Source organism: Notamacropus eugenii, chromosome 6 (genome assembly GCF_028372415.1).
Source record: "Notamacropus eugenii isolate mMacEug1 chromosome 6, mMacEug1.pri_v2, whole genome shotgun sequence".
Classification (NCBI taxonomy): Eukaryota; Metazoa; Chordata; class Mammalia; order Diprotodontia; family Macropodidae; genus Notamacropus; species Notamacropus eugenii.
Genome location: NC_092877.1, coordinates 120,441,952 through 120,458,372, shown reverse-complemented (window position 1 = coordinate 120,458,372; position 16,421 = coordinate 120,441,952). Strand labels below are relative to the sequence as shown.

Below are 16,421 nucleotides of genomic sequence, written 5' to 3'. Positions count from 1 at the left end.
GAGGAAAGAAGGGAGAAAGGAAGGAGGGAGGGAGGGAAGGAAGGAGGGAAGGCAGGAAGGAAGGAAGGAAGGAAGGAAGGAAGGAAGGAAGGAAGGAAGGAAGGAAGGAAGGAAGGAAGGAAGGAAGGAAGGAAGGAAGGAAGGAAGGAAGGAAGGAAAAAATTGGATCAATAGTCAGACGTAGGATTGAGTATTAAACTCCTCATTCCCCCAGTTAGCAAGCTTCTCTCCCTCCTTAGACTACTCTTTAGGCTGCTTTGTGTTCACACACATACACACACACACACACACACACACACACACACACACAAACTGAATATTGTGGAATTAAAATGACAAACATCACCTCAAAGAAGAAAAATTAAATATATTTTCCTTTCTTCCTTTACAGAAGTGGGAGAGTAGGGATGCGAACCACTGCATATTGTTTGTGTTTGTCCTTCGTAGCCAAAGAAGACCATGCCATCAGAGACATGAAGACATGACTTGAACTTGACTTTGTTTGGAGTGAGGGAGGGCTGTGCAGGTCACCAGCCTCTCTTCTCCAGAGCCATCTGAATCCAGTGACCAGATGTTCATCAGGATGACTGGAGATGGCCCAGGATACAGTGGGGGACCTTGAGCCCTGTAGGCCAAGGTCTTTGCAGGCACTCACTTAGGGTGAGGCAATGCCCATTCATTAAATAGGCCTGTTTAAGAAGTAGCCAGGGCATGGCCCCTTTAACGAGGTCAAGAAAAAGAAAGATATCAAGCTGGGTGGGAACCAGCCACAGTTACTATTGATAATCACTAAAGCTAGGAGGCCTTAGGCAGGAGCCCTTTGGAGTCCCAGTTTCAGAATGCAGTAGAACCATTGCATATGATGTTGGACTGAATGGATGTATTGGTTTGTTTTGCTGAACTGTTTCTCATTCTCTTTCTTTTTTAATCTTTGCTATGAGATAATTCTCTGGGAGGACAGGGATTTATTGAAAAATGAAGATGATATAAAAATTAAAAATTACAATAAATTTTTAAAAAGATAAATAATTTTGTGTTACCACACAGTATTTGTGTGAAAACAATTGAATTCTCCCCTCAGTATAATGCAGACTCCTTATAAGAAAGACTGTTGGTTTTGCCTTTGAATCTCCAGCATGTAGCAGAGTGCCTTTCACACAGCAGGAGCCTAATAAATGCTGGTTTAATTGAATTGACTGAATCTAGTGTGTAACATTTAGCAAGTCCCTTAAACTCTCTGGTCTTCAATTCTCTCGTTTGAAAAATAGGAACTGCTCTACTTGTCCCTATCTAATGAGCTTATGAGGAGAAAAATCATATTGTGTATTAAAAATGTTTTGTAATTGCATTACATTTTTTTCAGTGTAACTAATAATATTATTACAAATGGAAGCTAGAAGAAATCCTCAAACCAATGCAAAGATATCAAGAATCTAATTAGAATAAAACATTTAACCTTGTAAAAATACTGACAATATTTTTTTAAATAGGCAAGCAATAACATACTTCGCACACATGCAGACAGAATGATCAGACAAACATTCATGAAGAAATAGAAAGAAAATATTTCTATGAGTCAGGAGAGCTAGGTCCCATTCCCTATTCTGACATGAATTAGCTATGTATGGTTCTTCAAGTCATCTCACCCATCTGAGCTAAGTTTCCTCATATTAAAAAAGGGGGAAGGGAGAGTAGAAGACAAAATTCCTAAAGTCTTTTGAAATCTAATTTTTATTAATAAAATTCTGAAGTATATTTGTCTAGTTGATGATTTAATTTCATGTTAAAGTTATTTGCATGCATTCAAAACAAAAAGCTGCTGGTAAAGAGAGAGGAAAGGTCCTATATGTATATAGTACAAATATTTATAGCAGTTCTTTTTTAAAATGTCAAAGAATAGGTAATTATGTAGGTGTCCATCAATTAGGAAATGAATGAACAAATTTTGACCTCTGAGTAAAATCAAATGCTATGATACTGTGAAAAATAATGAAAGAGATGGGGTCGTAGAAACCTGAGATTTATATGAACTGATGCAGATTGAAGTGAGAAGAACCAGAATGATGATGATATGGTAAAACTGAGCAATGATGAAAGACTTAAAAACTATAAATGCAATGATTAGCCATGATTCCCAAGGGCTGATGATGAAGCATGTTGCCCACCTTCTTACAGAGAGGTGATACACTAAATATGCAGAAAGAAATAAAAGATTTTGAACAAGATCAGTGTGGGAATTCGTTTACAAAGCATACTTATTAGAAGGGTTTGGAGATCTTGATAATTGATAAAAATAAATTATCTGCAGGCCCAAGATTTTGTTTGACTTGAATTTCTTTTCTTTAAATGAAAGTTGACAGGTATAAATGATCTCCATTCTGTAACTAATGAATTTAAAACCCAGGTAGGAAAAGTCCATCCAACAAAGCTACACTACAGTGGAAAATTCTCCCCATCCTCACCCTCACCCCCCACATCCCCAAGATTCTTCTTAATGATATTTATTATTGATAATCTCCACTTACTACTTCTTTGAAACTCCTTCAAATTACTTAGTGGTGCTTGGGTCTTAGCTTTGTGTGCCACTCTCAGACTAAATTATGTTTACTCCTTTTAAATCAGCTTTCAGTGCGTGTTCTATGGTTGGCTGGTTAGTTTGTTTTGTCAGCATGGTGATTCTGCGGCAAAAGCTTCAGATTCATTCCCAGAAAGGGTGACAACTTATGTCTCTTTTACTATAAGAGACTACAGGATCTCTCACCCCAATCAACTGTCTGAAAAACATGTTCCAGTGACTACCAAGGAAATGGACAAGAGGACTTGAGTGGATTAGAGAAAATCCATCATCACAAAAACATAATCTTTGCCAAGTAACTGTATTCTCTAGGTTACCTATGTCATTAAGATCTATAAAATTCTAGATAGTCCACTAAAATGAAAAGCCAACAACCATTAATGATCATCAGAAAGCAACAGGACTGGAAACATGGCATGACAAGTCTATTCTCAAATCGTAGCAGAATCACAATGAAATTATCCCAATAGAGTTTAGAGCTAAAAAAGGACTTTGCAATCACCTATTCCAAAGCTTTCCTTTTTTTAGATGTGGTCTAAAGAATCTAAACAAATGGTCCAAAGACACAAAGCTGAAATCTTAGAAATTTTAACTTCAAGACCTTTAGAGAAAAGGATTAAACAATGTCTAACAGCTACTTAACAGCCAACAACATTTACTCTTGAGAAATTCTTTATCTATAACTTCAATATCCCTTCACAATGCCCATTTATGCTTACTTTCTGTCCTCTGGGGGATACAAACCCGGTGGTCTTTCTCTTCTTTGAATGTTTTGCCACTGACTTGTATAATATTAAAGTAAACCCCAAATTACAACAGTTCATAATTAAGGATAGGGTCAGAGACTAAACTGGTGATTCCATTGATATAAAAACACTGGAGGGTCATCACTTTCTTCTTAACTTGAAATCTCAGTTGACTTGTCCAGGGTCATTCAGCAAGTATGTATCAGATGTGGGAATAGAATACGAACTTCTGCCTTTCTATCCACTATACCACTTCTCTATTCATAAATATGAGTCTATTTCAAAACACGTTTTTGCTGGCACTAACAAAAAAAAAAATGTTCTGCTGCTTCCAGTTCCACAATTTCCTGGCTTGAATTGGTTTTACTTTTACTATTTACTATTCACTTCTTAAGAAACAAAATAATTCTTTAAATACAGGAGGGAGAATGTAAAAGGAAAAGTACTGTAATAAAAGATTTGTTCAAATCCCAGATCTACTACTAACAAGCTATTTTGACTTTGTGAAGGTCCCCTAACTATGCCTGGCCTCAGTTTCTTTCTTTTTTTTTTTTTGCAGAAAGTTTCATGTAGAAATATTTTCTTTTTTTTTTCTTTTTTTTTCTTTTTATTTTTTAATGTTTAACAATCACTGCCATACAATTGCGATTTTATCCCCCCCCACCTACCCCCCACTACCCCCCTCCCTCCCCACGACTGCATACAATTCTGTATAGATTCTACATATACTTTCCTATTGAGTATATTTTCACTATAGTCATGCTATATAGTCAGACTAAGATAAATGAAAGAAATTGTATAACAAATCAGAACATGATACACAAACACATACACATACACAAACATGATCTGCTACATTATGTGAGTGACTTCCATATTTCTCTCTCTGAGTGTGGAAGGCATTTTGCCTTGAGATCCACCATTGGGATTTTTTTTTTTTTGTAAGAAGTTCTTGTGTTATTACAAAAATCTAAGTCTACCAGAAAAAACTCTCATACACTGTGGTCATTGCTGTGCATAAAGTTCTCCTGGTTTTGCTCCTTTCACTCAGCATCAGGTCATATAAGTCCTTCCAGGCCTCTCTGAAGTCTTCTTGTTCATCATTTCTTATGGCACAATAGTACTCCATTACATTCATATACCATAATTTATTCAGCCATTCCCCAATTGATGGACATCCCCTTGACTTCCAGTTTTTGGCAACTACATAGAGTGCTGCTATAAATATTTTTGTACATGTGGGACCCTTTCCCATTTTTATGATCTCTTGGGGATATAGTCCTAGTAGCGATATTGCTGGGTCAAAGGGTATGCACATTTTTGTAGCCCTTTGGGCATAGTTCCAAATTGCTCTCCAGAATGGTTGGATGCGCTCACAGCTCCACCAACAATGAATTAGTGTTCCAACTCTCCCACATCCTCTCCAGCATTTATCATTTTCTTGTTCTGTCATGTTTCTGGCCTCAGTTTCTACAACTCTAAAAATCAAGGAATCCAGATTCTCAAGTCATACATAAAGTAGGGAGGGGTTCTGTGAATTCCATATGTCCAATATGCAGTGACACCTCAGTCTGTACAACAGATTTAATTGAAGTCCATTAAAAACTACAAAATGTATACATTTGAAAACTTTTATGTTTTTTTTAAATTTGTTGACAGATGAAACCGCAAATCAAATTTAAAGTGGATCTTGCTTGATATGGAGAGTAGCTAGATGGCTCAGTGGATAGATCATTGGAAGATCACCGAAGTCAGGAAGACTTGAGTTCCAATTATTAGCTATATGACTTTGGACAAGTTATTTAACCTCTGCTTAATCCACTGGAGAAGGAAATAGCAAACCACTCCATGGACAACACTGGTATGCTGCGGTCATGAAGAGTCAGACATAACTGAACAACTTGCTTGATACAGTTAAATTAGTTGTAGAAATTATTGTTTGAGAGGCATCCTGTTGTAGTAGTTAGAGGCCTGGGCTTGTGGTCAGGAAGAACTCTGTTCAAATCCTGTCTCTGACTGCCTACGTAACCATGGGCAAGACATCTAACTAACAGTGCCTCGGGCAATTAAGAAAATAAGGTAGAAATGAATTGTTAATGACTTAGAGAAGGGAGTTTTGTCAACACTAACGAAATGACTGATCTGGACCTCTCCATCCCCAAAAGACAGCTTATCATACTCAACAACAACCTGGGAGTTATAAAGAGTTATAAAGAAATTGAAAAGATGGATATATCAAATTGTGAAGTTGAAACGTCAAGTGACCAAGTCAATTCATTTGATCAAAAATAAAACAAGCACGTTAGGCACAATGGATGCACTTAGTCTCCTGACTTGACCTGCATTCTCAACATTTCATCAGTGTCATAGGCTAGGGCACAGAGGAAATCTTAATTCTGGTATGAAGCAGTGCATTTTCCAATTTATGAAACTCCCCTTTTCAGCTCATATTTATCATAAAATCACAAAGACAGTATTTTCACCTTGTCTTATGTTTGATGGGTCTTTTTCTTATTATTTTGATGTCATGTTTTTGATTGGTTCTTTGTTTATGTCTGTACCTTCAGGCCACTATTCTTTTCTCTATTTACATATGTGTTTTATAACCAAAAGATATAGCGGCTAGAGTCTACAACAAGGTAGAACAATTAGCAAATTCTGGATTCAAAACTATGTTTATACTTTTTTTCTGAAGGATAATTATTTGTTAGTCATTTCATTTTATAGTGTTGATAATGGAGCCTTAGATCACTGCTGGGAAAAACACTTATAGGGGGATGGAGTCAAGATGATGGAGTAAAAGCACTCACTTTCTAGAGCGCTCCCACCGAGCCCAGCCAAACACCTGTAAAAAATGGCTCTAAACAAATCCTGGAGCTGCAGCATCCACAGATTGATGGAGTGAAGCATATCTCCAGCCCAAGACAGCCTGGAAGGTCTCTGGGAAGTGTCTATCCCATTGTAGTGGGGTGGGCCTCACCTGCACAGACAGGATCTGAGCAGGCCTTGGGGGGAACTGAATCTCTCCCTCCCGTAGCAGTTTCCAGACTTCAGGACCCCAAAACGCCAAGGACAAATTGGAAGGTCAGCGGAAGGTCTGTGGGACCCGTGCAGGGGAGTGGAGTGGTTTGGCTCCAGTCCCAGAGCTGCAGAGGGTTGAGGGGGCAGAGGAACCCTCAGTGACCGCAGCAGCAGCAGGGGCAGTTGCAGCTGTTTCTGGAGCTCTAGGCCCACAGATTGTGGAGGGATTGAGCAGCTGACAGTACGCTCCCCACTCCTACTGGAAGCAGAGATCTACCTTAACAAAGCTCAAAAGTCAACTAAAGGACTGGGGAAATGAGCAAAAACCAGAAAAAGAATTAGCAAAAATACTAACTTGGATCCAATTTATATTTCTCTTATCAAAGAAATCCTATAGGATCCTATAGAATCTTACGTTGGTGACAAGGAAGACCAAAGCATGCAAACACAAGAAAATAAAGATAAATTCAAAGACTCCAGCTTCTAGGATAAGAACTCACTATTTAACAAAAACTGCTGGGAAAACTAGAAAATAATATATAGAAAATAAAATAGACCAACATCTTACACCCTATACCAAGACAAAGTCAAAATGGGTACATGATTTAGAAATAAAGACTGAAACTACAAACAAACTAGGAGAGTAAGGAATAGTTAACCTGTCAGATCTATGGAGAAGGGAAGAATTTAGGACCAAACAAGAGATAGAGAATATTATGAAATGTAAAATGGATGATTTTGATTACAGTCAATTGAAAAGTTTTTACACAAAAAAAACCAATAGGGAAGCAGAAAGCTGGAAAACAGTTTTGACAGACAGTGTCTCTGATAAAGGTCTCATTTCTAAAATATCTGGAGAAGTCAGTCAAATTTATAAAAGTCATTCACCAATCGATGAATGCTCAAAGGATATGAACAGACAGTTTTCAGAAGAAGAAATTAAAGATATCTACAGTCATATGAAAAAATGGCCTAAATCACTATTAATTAGAGAAATGCAAATCAAAACAACTCTGAGGTACCAGATCACACCTATCAGATTGGCTAACATGACAAAACAGGAAGATGATAAATGTTGGAGAAGGTGTGGGAAAACTGGAACACTAATGCACTCTCGGTGGAATTGTGAACTGATCCAACCATTCTGGAGAGCAATTTGCAGTATGCCCAAAGGACTATAAAAATGGACATACTCTTTGACCCAGCAATACCACTTCTAGGTCTGTATCCCAAAGAGGTCATAAAAAATGGGAAAAGAACCCATATATACAAAAATATTTCTAGCAGTTCTTTTTTGTGGTGGTAAAAAACTGGAAACTGAAGGGATGCTCATCAGTTGGGAAGTAGCTGAGCAAGTTGTGGTATATGAATATAATGGAATACTATTGTTCCATAAGAAATGATGAGCAGGAAGACTTCATAAAAACCTGGAAAGATTTATATGAACTGATGCTGAGTGAAATGAGCAGAACCAGTAGAACACTGTACACAGTAACAGTCACATTGGGAGATGACTGACTTTGACAGACTTAGCTCTTCTCAGAAATGCAAGGATCTAAGACAACTCCAAAAGACTCATGATGGAAAATGCTGTCCACATCCAGAGAAAGAATTGGAGTCTGAATGCAGATGGAAGCATACTATTTGCTCTCCTTTTCTTCTGTTTTTTTCTTTTTTTTTTTCTCCCATTAGTTCTAATTCTTCTTCACATCATGACTAATGTGAAAATATATTTAATATGAATGTATAAATAGAGCCTATATCAGATTGCATGCCGTCCTGGGAAGGGGGAAGGAGAGGAAGAGGGAAAAAATTTAAAACTCAAAATCTTAAGGAAGTAAATGTTGAAAACTAAAAAGAAATAAATTAATTATTTTCAAAATGTATAAAATAAAAATAAGATTACAAAGGAAAAAAATTTTTAAAGTTTTAAATGGTCACATTCAGTCACATTTTACTTTAAAAAATTTCTTTGATAAGAAAAATATAAATTGGATCTAAGTTCGTATATTTGCTAATTGTTCTTTCCTATAACTGCAGGTATTTGCCTATCTAGTCTCTAGTCTTTGTGTTTTTAAAACACTTTCCCTAAAATCATATGAACTATAGGACCCTGAATGGGACCCTGAATTCTTGGTGACAGAATTCCTTTTAAATATTAGATAAACCTTGTAAATTCAACATACCCTACATCCTGTCGGATGGTAATGGAATAGTTCCTGCTGTCACTACCAGGCCTCAGAATCATATTTCCCGAAGAAGGGTTCTTTTCTAGCATTTCAGTTGCTTCTTTCCGAGACACTGAATAAAAACACCTACGGAGGAAGAAAAGACAGAATGAATTCTTAATTTTTTAGTCTGACTGACTAATCAAGAGACTGCTTTAAAAAAATGCTTTGAATGTCTGGTAGAAGAGAGACTGATGCTTTCCCTCTTGTGGTTATACCACAATAATTCATCTTATAATTCCCCAAGGGCACAACAGGTGACATTCCTGTCACTTTATATGAATATTCTAATACTTGAAATTCTTCCTTTTATTAACCCCCACTCTCCCACCCCAATCCATTCCCTACTAAAGGAGAACACAAAAATTTAAAATATTCTTTTACAAAACCTGATCACTTTTTGGATATCTAGGACCAGAATAACTGATGAAATGAGACAATGAAATGTTTCATTTCCATTCTGAGATTTTACAATAAGCTTTTAAATAAATATTTTTCTTTCTGTTCTCCATAGAGGAGATCACTTCACTGTTAATGCTGCACTGGAGTTGTAGACATCTCTGTTTATTAATCTTTAAGGGTATGTCTGAATGCTTTCTTAAACCCATCCTTTGGCTCCTGTGGTATTTAGGGTATTTATTCTCTCTCATTAGTGAGGTTTGATATGAGGAACTTTTAAAATGAATCAGTATGATTCTCAATTTTGACAATCCAGCATCTGATAAGAATAATAGTCATGAAAGAATATGTCATACTTTTTCACTGTGTTGGTTAGTCACTACACTATCTCTTTTGTTTGTTTCTTTTTTTTTTTTTTTTTGTCATAAGGGGCGGCTTGTTGAATTAGGTTGTAGGGAAAGAAGTGAATGAGAATAGTGGGACGCATAAGTTTTGTAAAAACAAAAGACACTGATTAAAAAAAATTTTTTTAAGTGATGGCAGACAGGCTTCTGTATTGGCATCGTGAATGACACTGAATGATGATCTGGACCCAAACACTTACCAGCAATTCCTACAGTTAGGCTCACATCCTTAATCTAAGTCTTTTGCCTTCTCCCTGATCACTGTCTTTTCCTGCAGACAGATTACTGGGGGCTCAGAGCTATGTCAATCATATATTTATGTCTCCCAAGACCTTATTATCAGTTTCCAGTTATCCATGGTGATATCACAGCATAAGACCCAGGGCCTGAAACCAAGTTGACTGGCTATGAAATCAGGGATTGCCTACCTCTGATTCACTCTAGAACCAACTCTCCAGGAACACAATGCTAAATCAATTCTGAAGACACCCTACTTTTTATCATAGACTTGGTTCTGTTTGTCCAAACACAGTAGCCTTTCCCTCTTAACATCTACTTCACAATATCTACTTTACTCTTTCTCCCTCCCTCCCTCCTGATTTTATTTTATTTCTTTTGGTGTGGGGAGTATGTTACTATAAGCAATTTATCAAATGCCAACAAACATAAATATTTCCACATACAAAGAAAACCAGAAAATTAGGATTGCATATGAAATAATAAACTTCTATGACATGGTTTTTAAGTATATGTGTATTGAATTTAACACAGTAATAACAAAACTTCCTTGCTTATCTATGTTCCCTTCTGAACTTCATTTGCTCTTTTCAGTATATTTTTAAATGTATCATTGATGCTATTTCCTTTCTTTTCTTTCACCTATTTTTTCCTACCGCTGTCACTACCCACCCATTTCCCCCACAACTTCCCCTTCAAAAAATAAAAGTCGTCCCTTGTATCAAATAAGGATACTCAAGCAAAACAAATTCTCATATTAGCAGTGTCTGACTCTTCCACTTTTTGTACCTCACTCTCCCTTTTCACATGTACGATTTTACTTACTTAACGACCACTCCACACACCAGAGGCCAAATCTCACTATCACACAAGACAGCTTAGATCACCAAGATAAAAGGAACTTGCTGATACTCTTTAAATAGACCAAGTGGGCAAGAAATGCTTTCAGATAGCTGCATGAACTATGTATCTTACACTGGGATTCTTAATCTAATATTGGTAAACTATTTTCACTGTTACACAGGTAAGCACTTCAGGAAAAAAAGATAAAAGAGGATCAGAATCTTGGTGGGTTCCTTTTTCAAAGGGTATCAACTCCTAAAGTAGCATAAAATTTCATGGAATTATGCTCTACCATATTTCTGTCTCTATCAGATCACATTAAGAACTAATTAGTTATTTTTAGGTGCCACTTTTTAGGAAGTATATTGACAAGCAGGGAGAGCATCCAGAGCCCCTGGGTGAAGATCAGATGAAGGAAATAAAGATATTTAGCCTTGAGAAGACAAGAATAGGGGATGATGATAGTGTCTTCAACTATCTGACTCACTGTCACATAAACAGGGATTAGATTTGTTCCATTTGACCCTCAGGGCTAATGGACTTAAGTTGCAAATATGCAAATTTTAGCTTGATATAAAAATAAACTCGTCACCATTTAGCACAATTCAGATATAGAATGGGGCATCCTTGGGAAATTCCCTCTCCCAAGAGCTTTTTAAAGGCTGCTTCACAATTTCTGGGGTATGCTATAGATGAGACTCTTGTTTGGGTATGGATTAGAATTGGCTTCTAAGGCCACTTTCAACTCTGAGATTCTGTAAGATTCTATGTGTGATGTTGAGAAATGATACAGCTTCTTGTGTGAATATACAGATAAGGGAGACAATTGATCATATCTTGACGTTTTTTATGTCCCCTACTTTGTCTACTATTGTCATTGAACATAATAAATATTTGCTGATTTGATTTACAATGGAAACTCTCATATATTTTAAAAAATATGTTCCAACTGCACTGCATTGATTATCAAGCATAGAATCAGACGTTCAAAACTGTTTGACCCTTCTTTCTTGGTTGCTATTTCCTCTGAGGTTTGGATTCAGAGAAGGTTTTGTGTCTATCTGGTATGAAAATGTGGATTACCTGTGTGTGGCAAATAATTTTGATCAAATCTTCTATTTCTTGAACATCATGGTGTTAAACCAAAAATTCCAATTCAATTCAACAAACATTAAGTGTCTACTACATGTAAGCACCTGGAAATATGAAGAAAAGCTAGAAGTGGAGAAAAGAAGTATAGATAAAAAGTATAATACAAGGTAGAATAAAATTAAGTGTACAGAAAAGGTCAAACTGAGTAGCCCAAGCGATCTGAGGAGAGTGGGTCAGAAAAAAAGTCTCATCAAAGGTGTTACAGCATATGTGGGCCTTGAAAGAAGGCAATGTGGCTGTTGTGTGTACTTTGAAAAAGGAACAGCGTGTTCCTTTGTTGTATTTATGCATGTGCATAAATACAAAGAGGGTGGGACTTGATTGGGGAAAGGGCTATGATGTTTGGGCTAAAGCATATGGCTCATTAAGAGGAGTCATGAAATAAGGCTGGAGAGATAGTTGACTGATAACACAATTTAGAGTTAGAAGACACTTTCAAATCAATCAGTCAATAACCATTTAATAAACACCTACTATGTGCCAAACACTGTACTAAGTGATGGGATTACAAAGAAAGGAAATAGACAGTCCCTACCCTTAGAGATCATTCAGCCCAAAGCCTTCACTTTACAGATGTGAAAACTGAGGCTCAAAGAGGTGATATGACTTACTCAAGGTAACACTGCTAAGATGTGAAAGAGCTTGGATTCTAATCAGTTACTGGGTCTCCAAATTCAGTACTCTCTCTACTGTCTGGAAGTAGACCTTGGAAGATCTAGAATGTCAGGCTGAGAAGTTTGTATTTTATAATCAATGAAGATAAACTGACAGTTTAGGGGCAAGGAGTGATATGATCAAATCTGTGAAGTAGAGAGATTGCTTTGACAGCAGTGGAAAGGATGGACTGAGACCATAATAGGGGGTTAATAAAACAATCCAGGGAAAAGGTGGTAATGATGGGGTATAGACTCTGGGAGCCCCCTTCAACTCTCATCAAGAGGGCATGAAACAGTCGAGGGGATTTTTTCAGAGTCAGGTTGCTTGGGAATGCAACCCAAAGTGGGTGGCAAATTCCATCTAAGTCTAAATGCCAGCACAAGACTGATAGTTAGCAAGTACGGTAAGGGAAAGTTGAAAAGAACTTTCAGGGAGAGTGCAAGGGGGCTCCCAGAGCCTAGACCCCATCAATATGAACTAGGACAGGCCAGTGAAAGTGAAAAGGAGAGTTAATGCCTTGATTCCATGCTATAAACAGTAAGAGATAGGGCAGAGGCAAAAATCAAAAGGAGTTGGCCATTGGTGAATATGAATGGGTGAGTGAAAATGAGAAAAGTGATAAAGGGCAGGCTGGACTTTGAATTTTCTAGCCTGTGGGACTAGGAGGTCATTGATGGCATCAATGGAAATAGGGAAATTAGGAAGAAGGGAAGGTTCAGGGATTGGAAAAGGTAGGGAGGAGGAAGAGGATAAATTCTGTTTTGAATAAATTGCATTTAAAGTACTAGCAGTACATTTAGGTATTAGCTATTGAGCATGTAATTGGGAATATGGGACTAGAGCTCAGGGCTGCAGACAGATATTGGGAAGCCATTTATTCAGTGATATGCAGTGTGTTGCAAAGGAAGTAGTTTACTGGCCTTGGCTTAACCTTCAGAAACAATTTATTTACCTTGGAAGCAACAAATAAATAAGAAAGGAAAGTGATGATTAATGAACTATTATTCAGTAAGGACTTACGCTGGCATAGGGTGCAGGATATCCACATACTCTTCCACTGGCTGCTTCTCTTTTCTCACAGGTATGCTGGGTGGCCCCTCAGTCTCAATCCTTCTTTTCTTTTCTCTCTCTAAGACTTCATGCAGTCTGATCATTTGTCCAGGGAGCAGTGACACATGCTGAGGGACTGATAGCTAAGATTTAGTTAGAATATAAGGTAAATAGGTTAAAGGAAGCAATATAATGGATGATGTTATATAGCTGATGTGAGCTTGGTCTGATCCTGAAGGCTTCAGACATCTTTCAGGAGGATATTGTCTTTCTCCTTGTATTTTTATCCCCAGTGCTTAGCAGAGTACCTATCTAGTATGCACTAAGTGCTTAATAAATGCTTGTGTGCTTGGGTCTGAAAAGGGAAGATTCAGGGAATTCTAGATCTGTTCACATACCTTGGGATCACTTTTGAGTCAATTAGAATCAATGGAATGGCCTGGAATTGGCCAATATGGGTTCTCTCTTTGTGGTCCTACAGGGAACTTTGGATAATCTGGGTACCCCAGACCTAATTCCTCTATTACACAATAAAATTATTTGGGGGGAATACATTGGGGATCAGAAGTGATCAAGGATATCTGAGGCTTGATTAGAAGAGCCGAGCACAAAACCAGCTCACAAGTCAGCTATAAATAAATGTGGCTCACCAGCTGTAATCTCATAAGCTTTGATGACCTTTGTGATAATACTGTTACCATGGCACCATTAATTAATGTATGTTGCAACAGTTTATATATTTTTTTAATATACTACACTCAATACTATACTAGACTCTAGGAACTTCCTTGAATTCTCCTTGAATCTCCCCACTTAATCTGGCTTTTCATATTCAAATTGAATTCTCCTTTAATCTTCCCACTTAATCTGGCCTTTTTTACTCAAATCTAATCTTCTCATTGGTCTCAGGAAGCTAATGGACTTTTCTTTATCACTGTGCTCAGGTCCCAGTTGCACTCCCCACCCTTGATCTCATCAAAACCCCATTTCCCAGGCTGCTGACTACTCCCATCAAGATCCTCCCTAGAATCTAATGTATTCACCCAAGAATACCATTCATTCCCATACCACCCCTATCAAGACCTCTGGATTGCCCCACCTGCTTCCAACTCAAGCCCTCCATTGTCTGATATCTCCTGATTGCCTCAAGCTGTTTCCAACCCTTGACCAGTCATCCCCTCCTTGAACTTCTCCTCTAGACCCTCCCTAAACCCCTCCTCCCATCACCCTAGACTACCAGACCAACCCCAGATCCCTCCTATAGTATTTTCTGTATATAGGTTGCATCTTGACTCCATGAAGATGCTCAGGTTCAGTCCAACTCAGACTCTGTCTAGCTGAGATTCTATCTCACCCTCTTGTGTAGGCTTGAGTCAAATTCATTTCAGCAGGATCTGGCATGTTTGTATTTTGGGGTCCTCAGCACCCCTAAACCTCGTCAAATCCATGAACTCTCTAACAGCAGATATGGTTTTGTACTGAGGTATCCATATTAACTCCTTACTGTGGTCAACTGTGTGCATTTGTAAAGTAATTGATGAGTATAAACCATGACTTTAGGAGAGAATTTTCATTTATATGAAGCAAACTGACCCATATGGGGACAGAATCCAATCTCCTTAGCATCATGTTTTAGAAAATAGGCTAGCTGGACCATACTATTTCTTTTCTTTTCTTTTTTTTTTGCAGCTTATTAATACAGTATTTATTTGTCTTCCCTCTGTCAAACCCTGAGCCTGTGGCTTTCCCCAGGACTACCTGGTAAGATGGAGGGGGAGGTATTCACAGGCTGCAAGAGACATGGAAGGACCAGGACGAGGAGGAACATTCAGAAACATTGGGGGATAGAAATGGCTCCATCACATGGTGAAGAGGACAAGGAAGGCCACCATCAGGCAAAAAAGCCCCATGACCTCAGGCAGGGCAAAGCCCATGATGGCATAGGAAAAGAGCTGCTGCTTCAAGGAGGGGTTCCTGGCATAACCAATGATGAGACTTCCAAATACTGTCCAATACCAGCTCCAGAGCTAGCCACCCCCATAGTGGCAGCCCCAGCTCCAATAAATTTGGCTGCTGTGTCAATGTCCCTTGAGACGGCGCTAGTTTGGAATCCACATCTGAGGACAAGTGAGGTCAAGGGACCTGATGCTGCCAAAATGCTGAGGTTCTTCTCTGTCAGAACCTCTGGTCGTTTTAGCACCACTGCAGATAAAGGTCTACTCAGTATCTGAGAGCTGCTCCTCACAAGGGCAGAGGCAGAGATGAACTTGGTGCAGGCATGCATTCTCAAAGAGTGAGGGGCAAAGCTGAAGAGCTGCCAGCAGAGTAGAGGAGAAGGAGAGGGGCCATACTATTTCTTTTTAGACCCAGCTAGAGAAGCAGTAATTGAGAAATCTCTACTATAGTAAGAAATAATCAGTCTCTATACCAAACATTTCTCCCTCTCTCAAGTCCCTTCCATCTTCAGGTCTTCAATTCTTCTGATTTTTACCATCCTCACAATTACTACGTAGTACAGAAATAAATCCTGCAAAATTCACATTTGTTGAATTCATATATCATTGAATTTTCAAGTTGGAAGACACCTGAGATCACCACATAGGGGTGCTTGAACACTTAATTTTACAGATGAGGAAACTGAGGATATAACAGTACCTAGAGTGACTTGCCTACGGCCTTTTGATTCCCTGGCTAGTGTTTTTCTCAATACCTCCTTTTTTTTCTTTAATAAAGATCAAGGATGAAAATGTTCACCATCTCAAAAAAAATCTATTAATTCATGGTACTTGAATTCAGGTAACTTAGAAATGAGACACTAGGAGCTAATCCAAAAATATGGAAATTAGAGGGGGTGGGGTCCTCTAAGCACTAGTTTATTTTAGCCCTATGTCCCTGTGTTGGATGCTGCTTATCAGAATGATATTGTTTTGATGACAGTCATTACATCATTTTTTTTTTTAAAATGAGTTATCTTACTGCAACACTTAATGAACTATTAGCAGTAAAGCTAATCCTTTGATAAAATGTGTCAGAGAACTCTAGATAAGCACATACTTATTTTTTGCACAGAAGTTTTTTTTTCTTTATGTTATCACTTTCCAGTGACATA

At 38.0% G+C, this 16,421-nt stretch overlaps 1 protein-coding gene and 1 pseudogene across 2 annotated transcripts in view; both read right to left on the bottom strand.

Moving 5' to 3' along the window:
• The window catches only part of STAP1 (signal transducing adaptor family member 1), a 66,711-nt gene that overhangs the window by 11,039 nt on the left and 39,251 nt on the right, over positions 1-16,421 (bottom strand). For both annotated transcript variants that reach the window (XM_072620905.1, XM_072620906.1), the window contains exons 5-6: positions 13,283-13,455; positions 8,529-8,657 (exon numbers count right to left, since the gene is read on the bottom strand). In XM_072620905.1, the coding sequence (XP_072477006.1) occupies positions 8,529-8,657; positions 13,283-13,455 (302 nt within the window). The remainder of the gene's footprint in view (positions 1-8,528; positions 8,658-13,282; positions 13,456-16,421) is intronic.
• Positions 15,082-15,700, bottom strand: LOC140511727 (ATP synthase F(0) complex subunit C2, mitochondrial pseudogene; annotated as a pseudogene).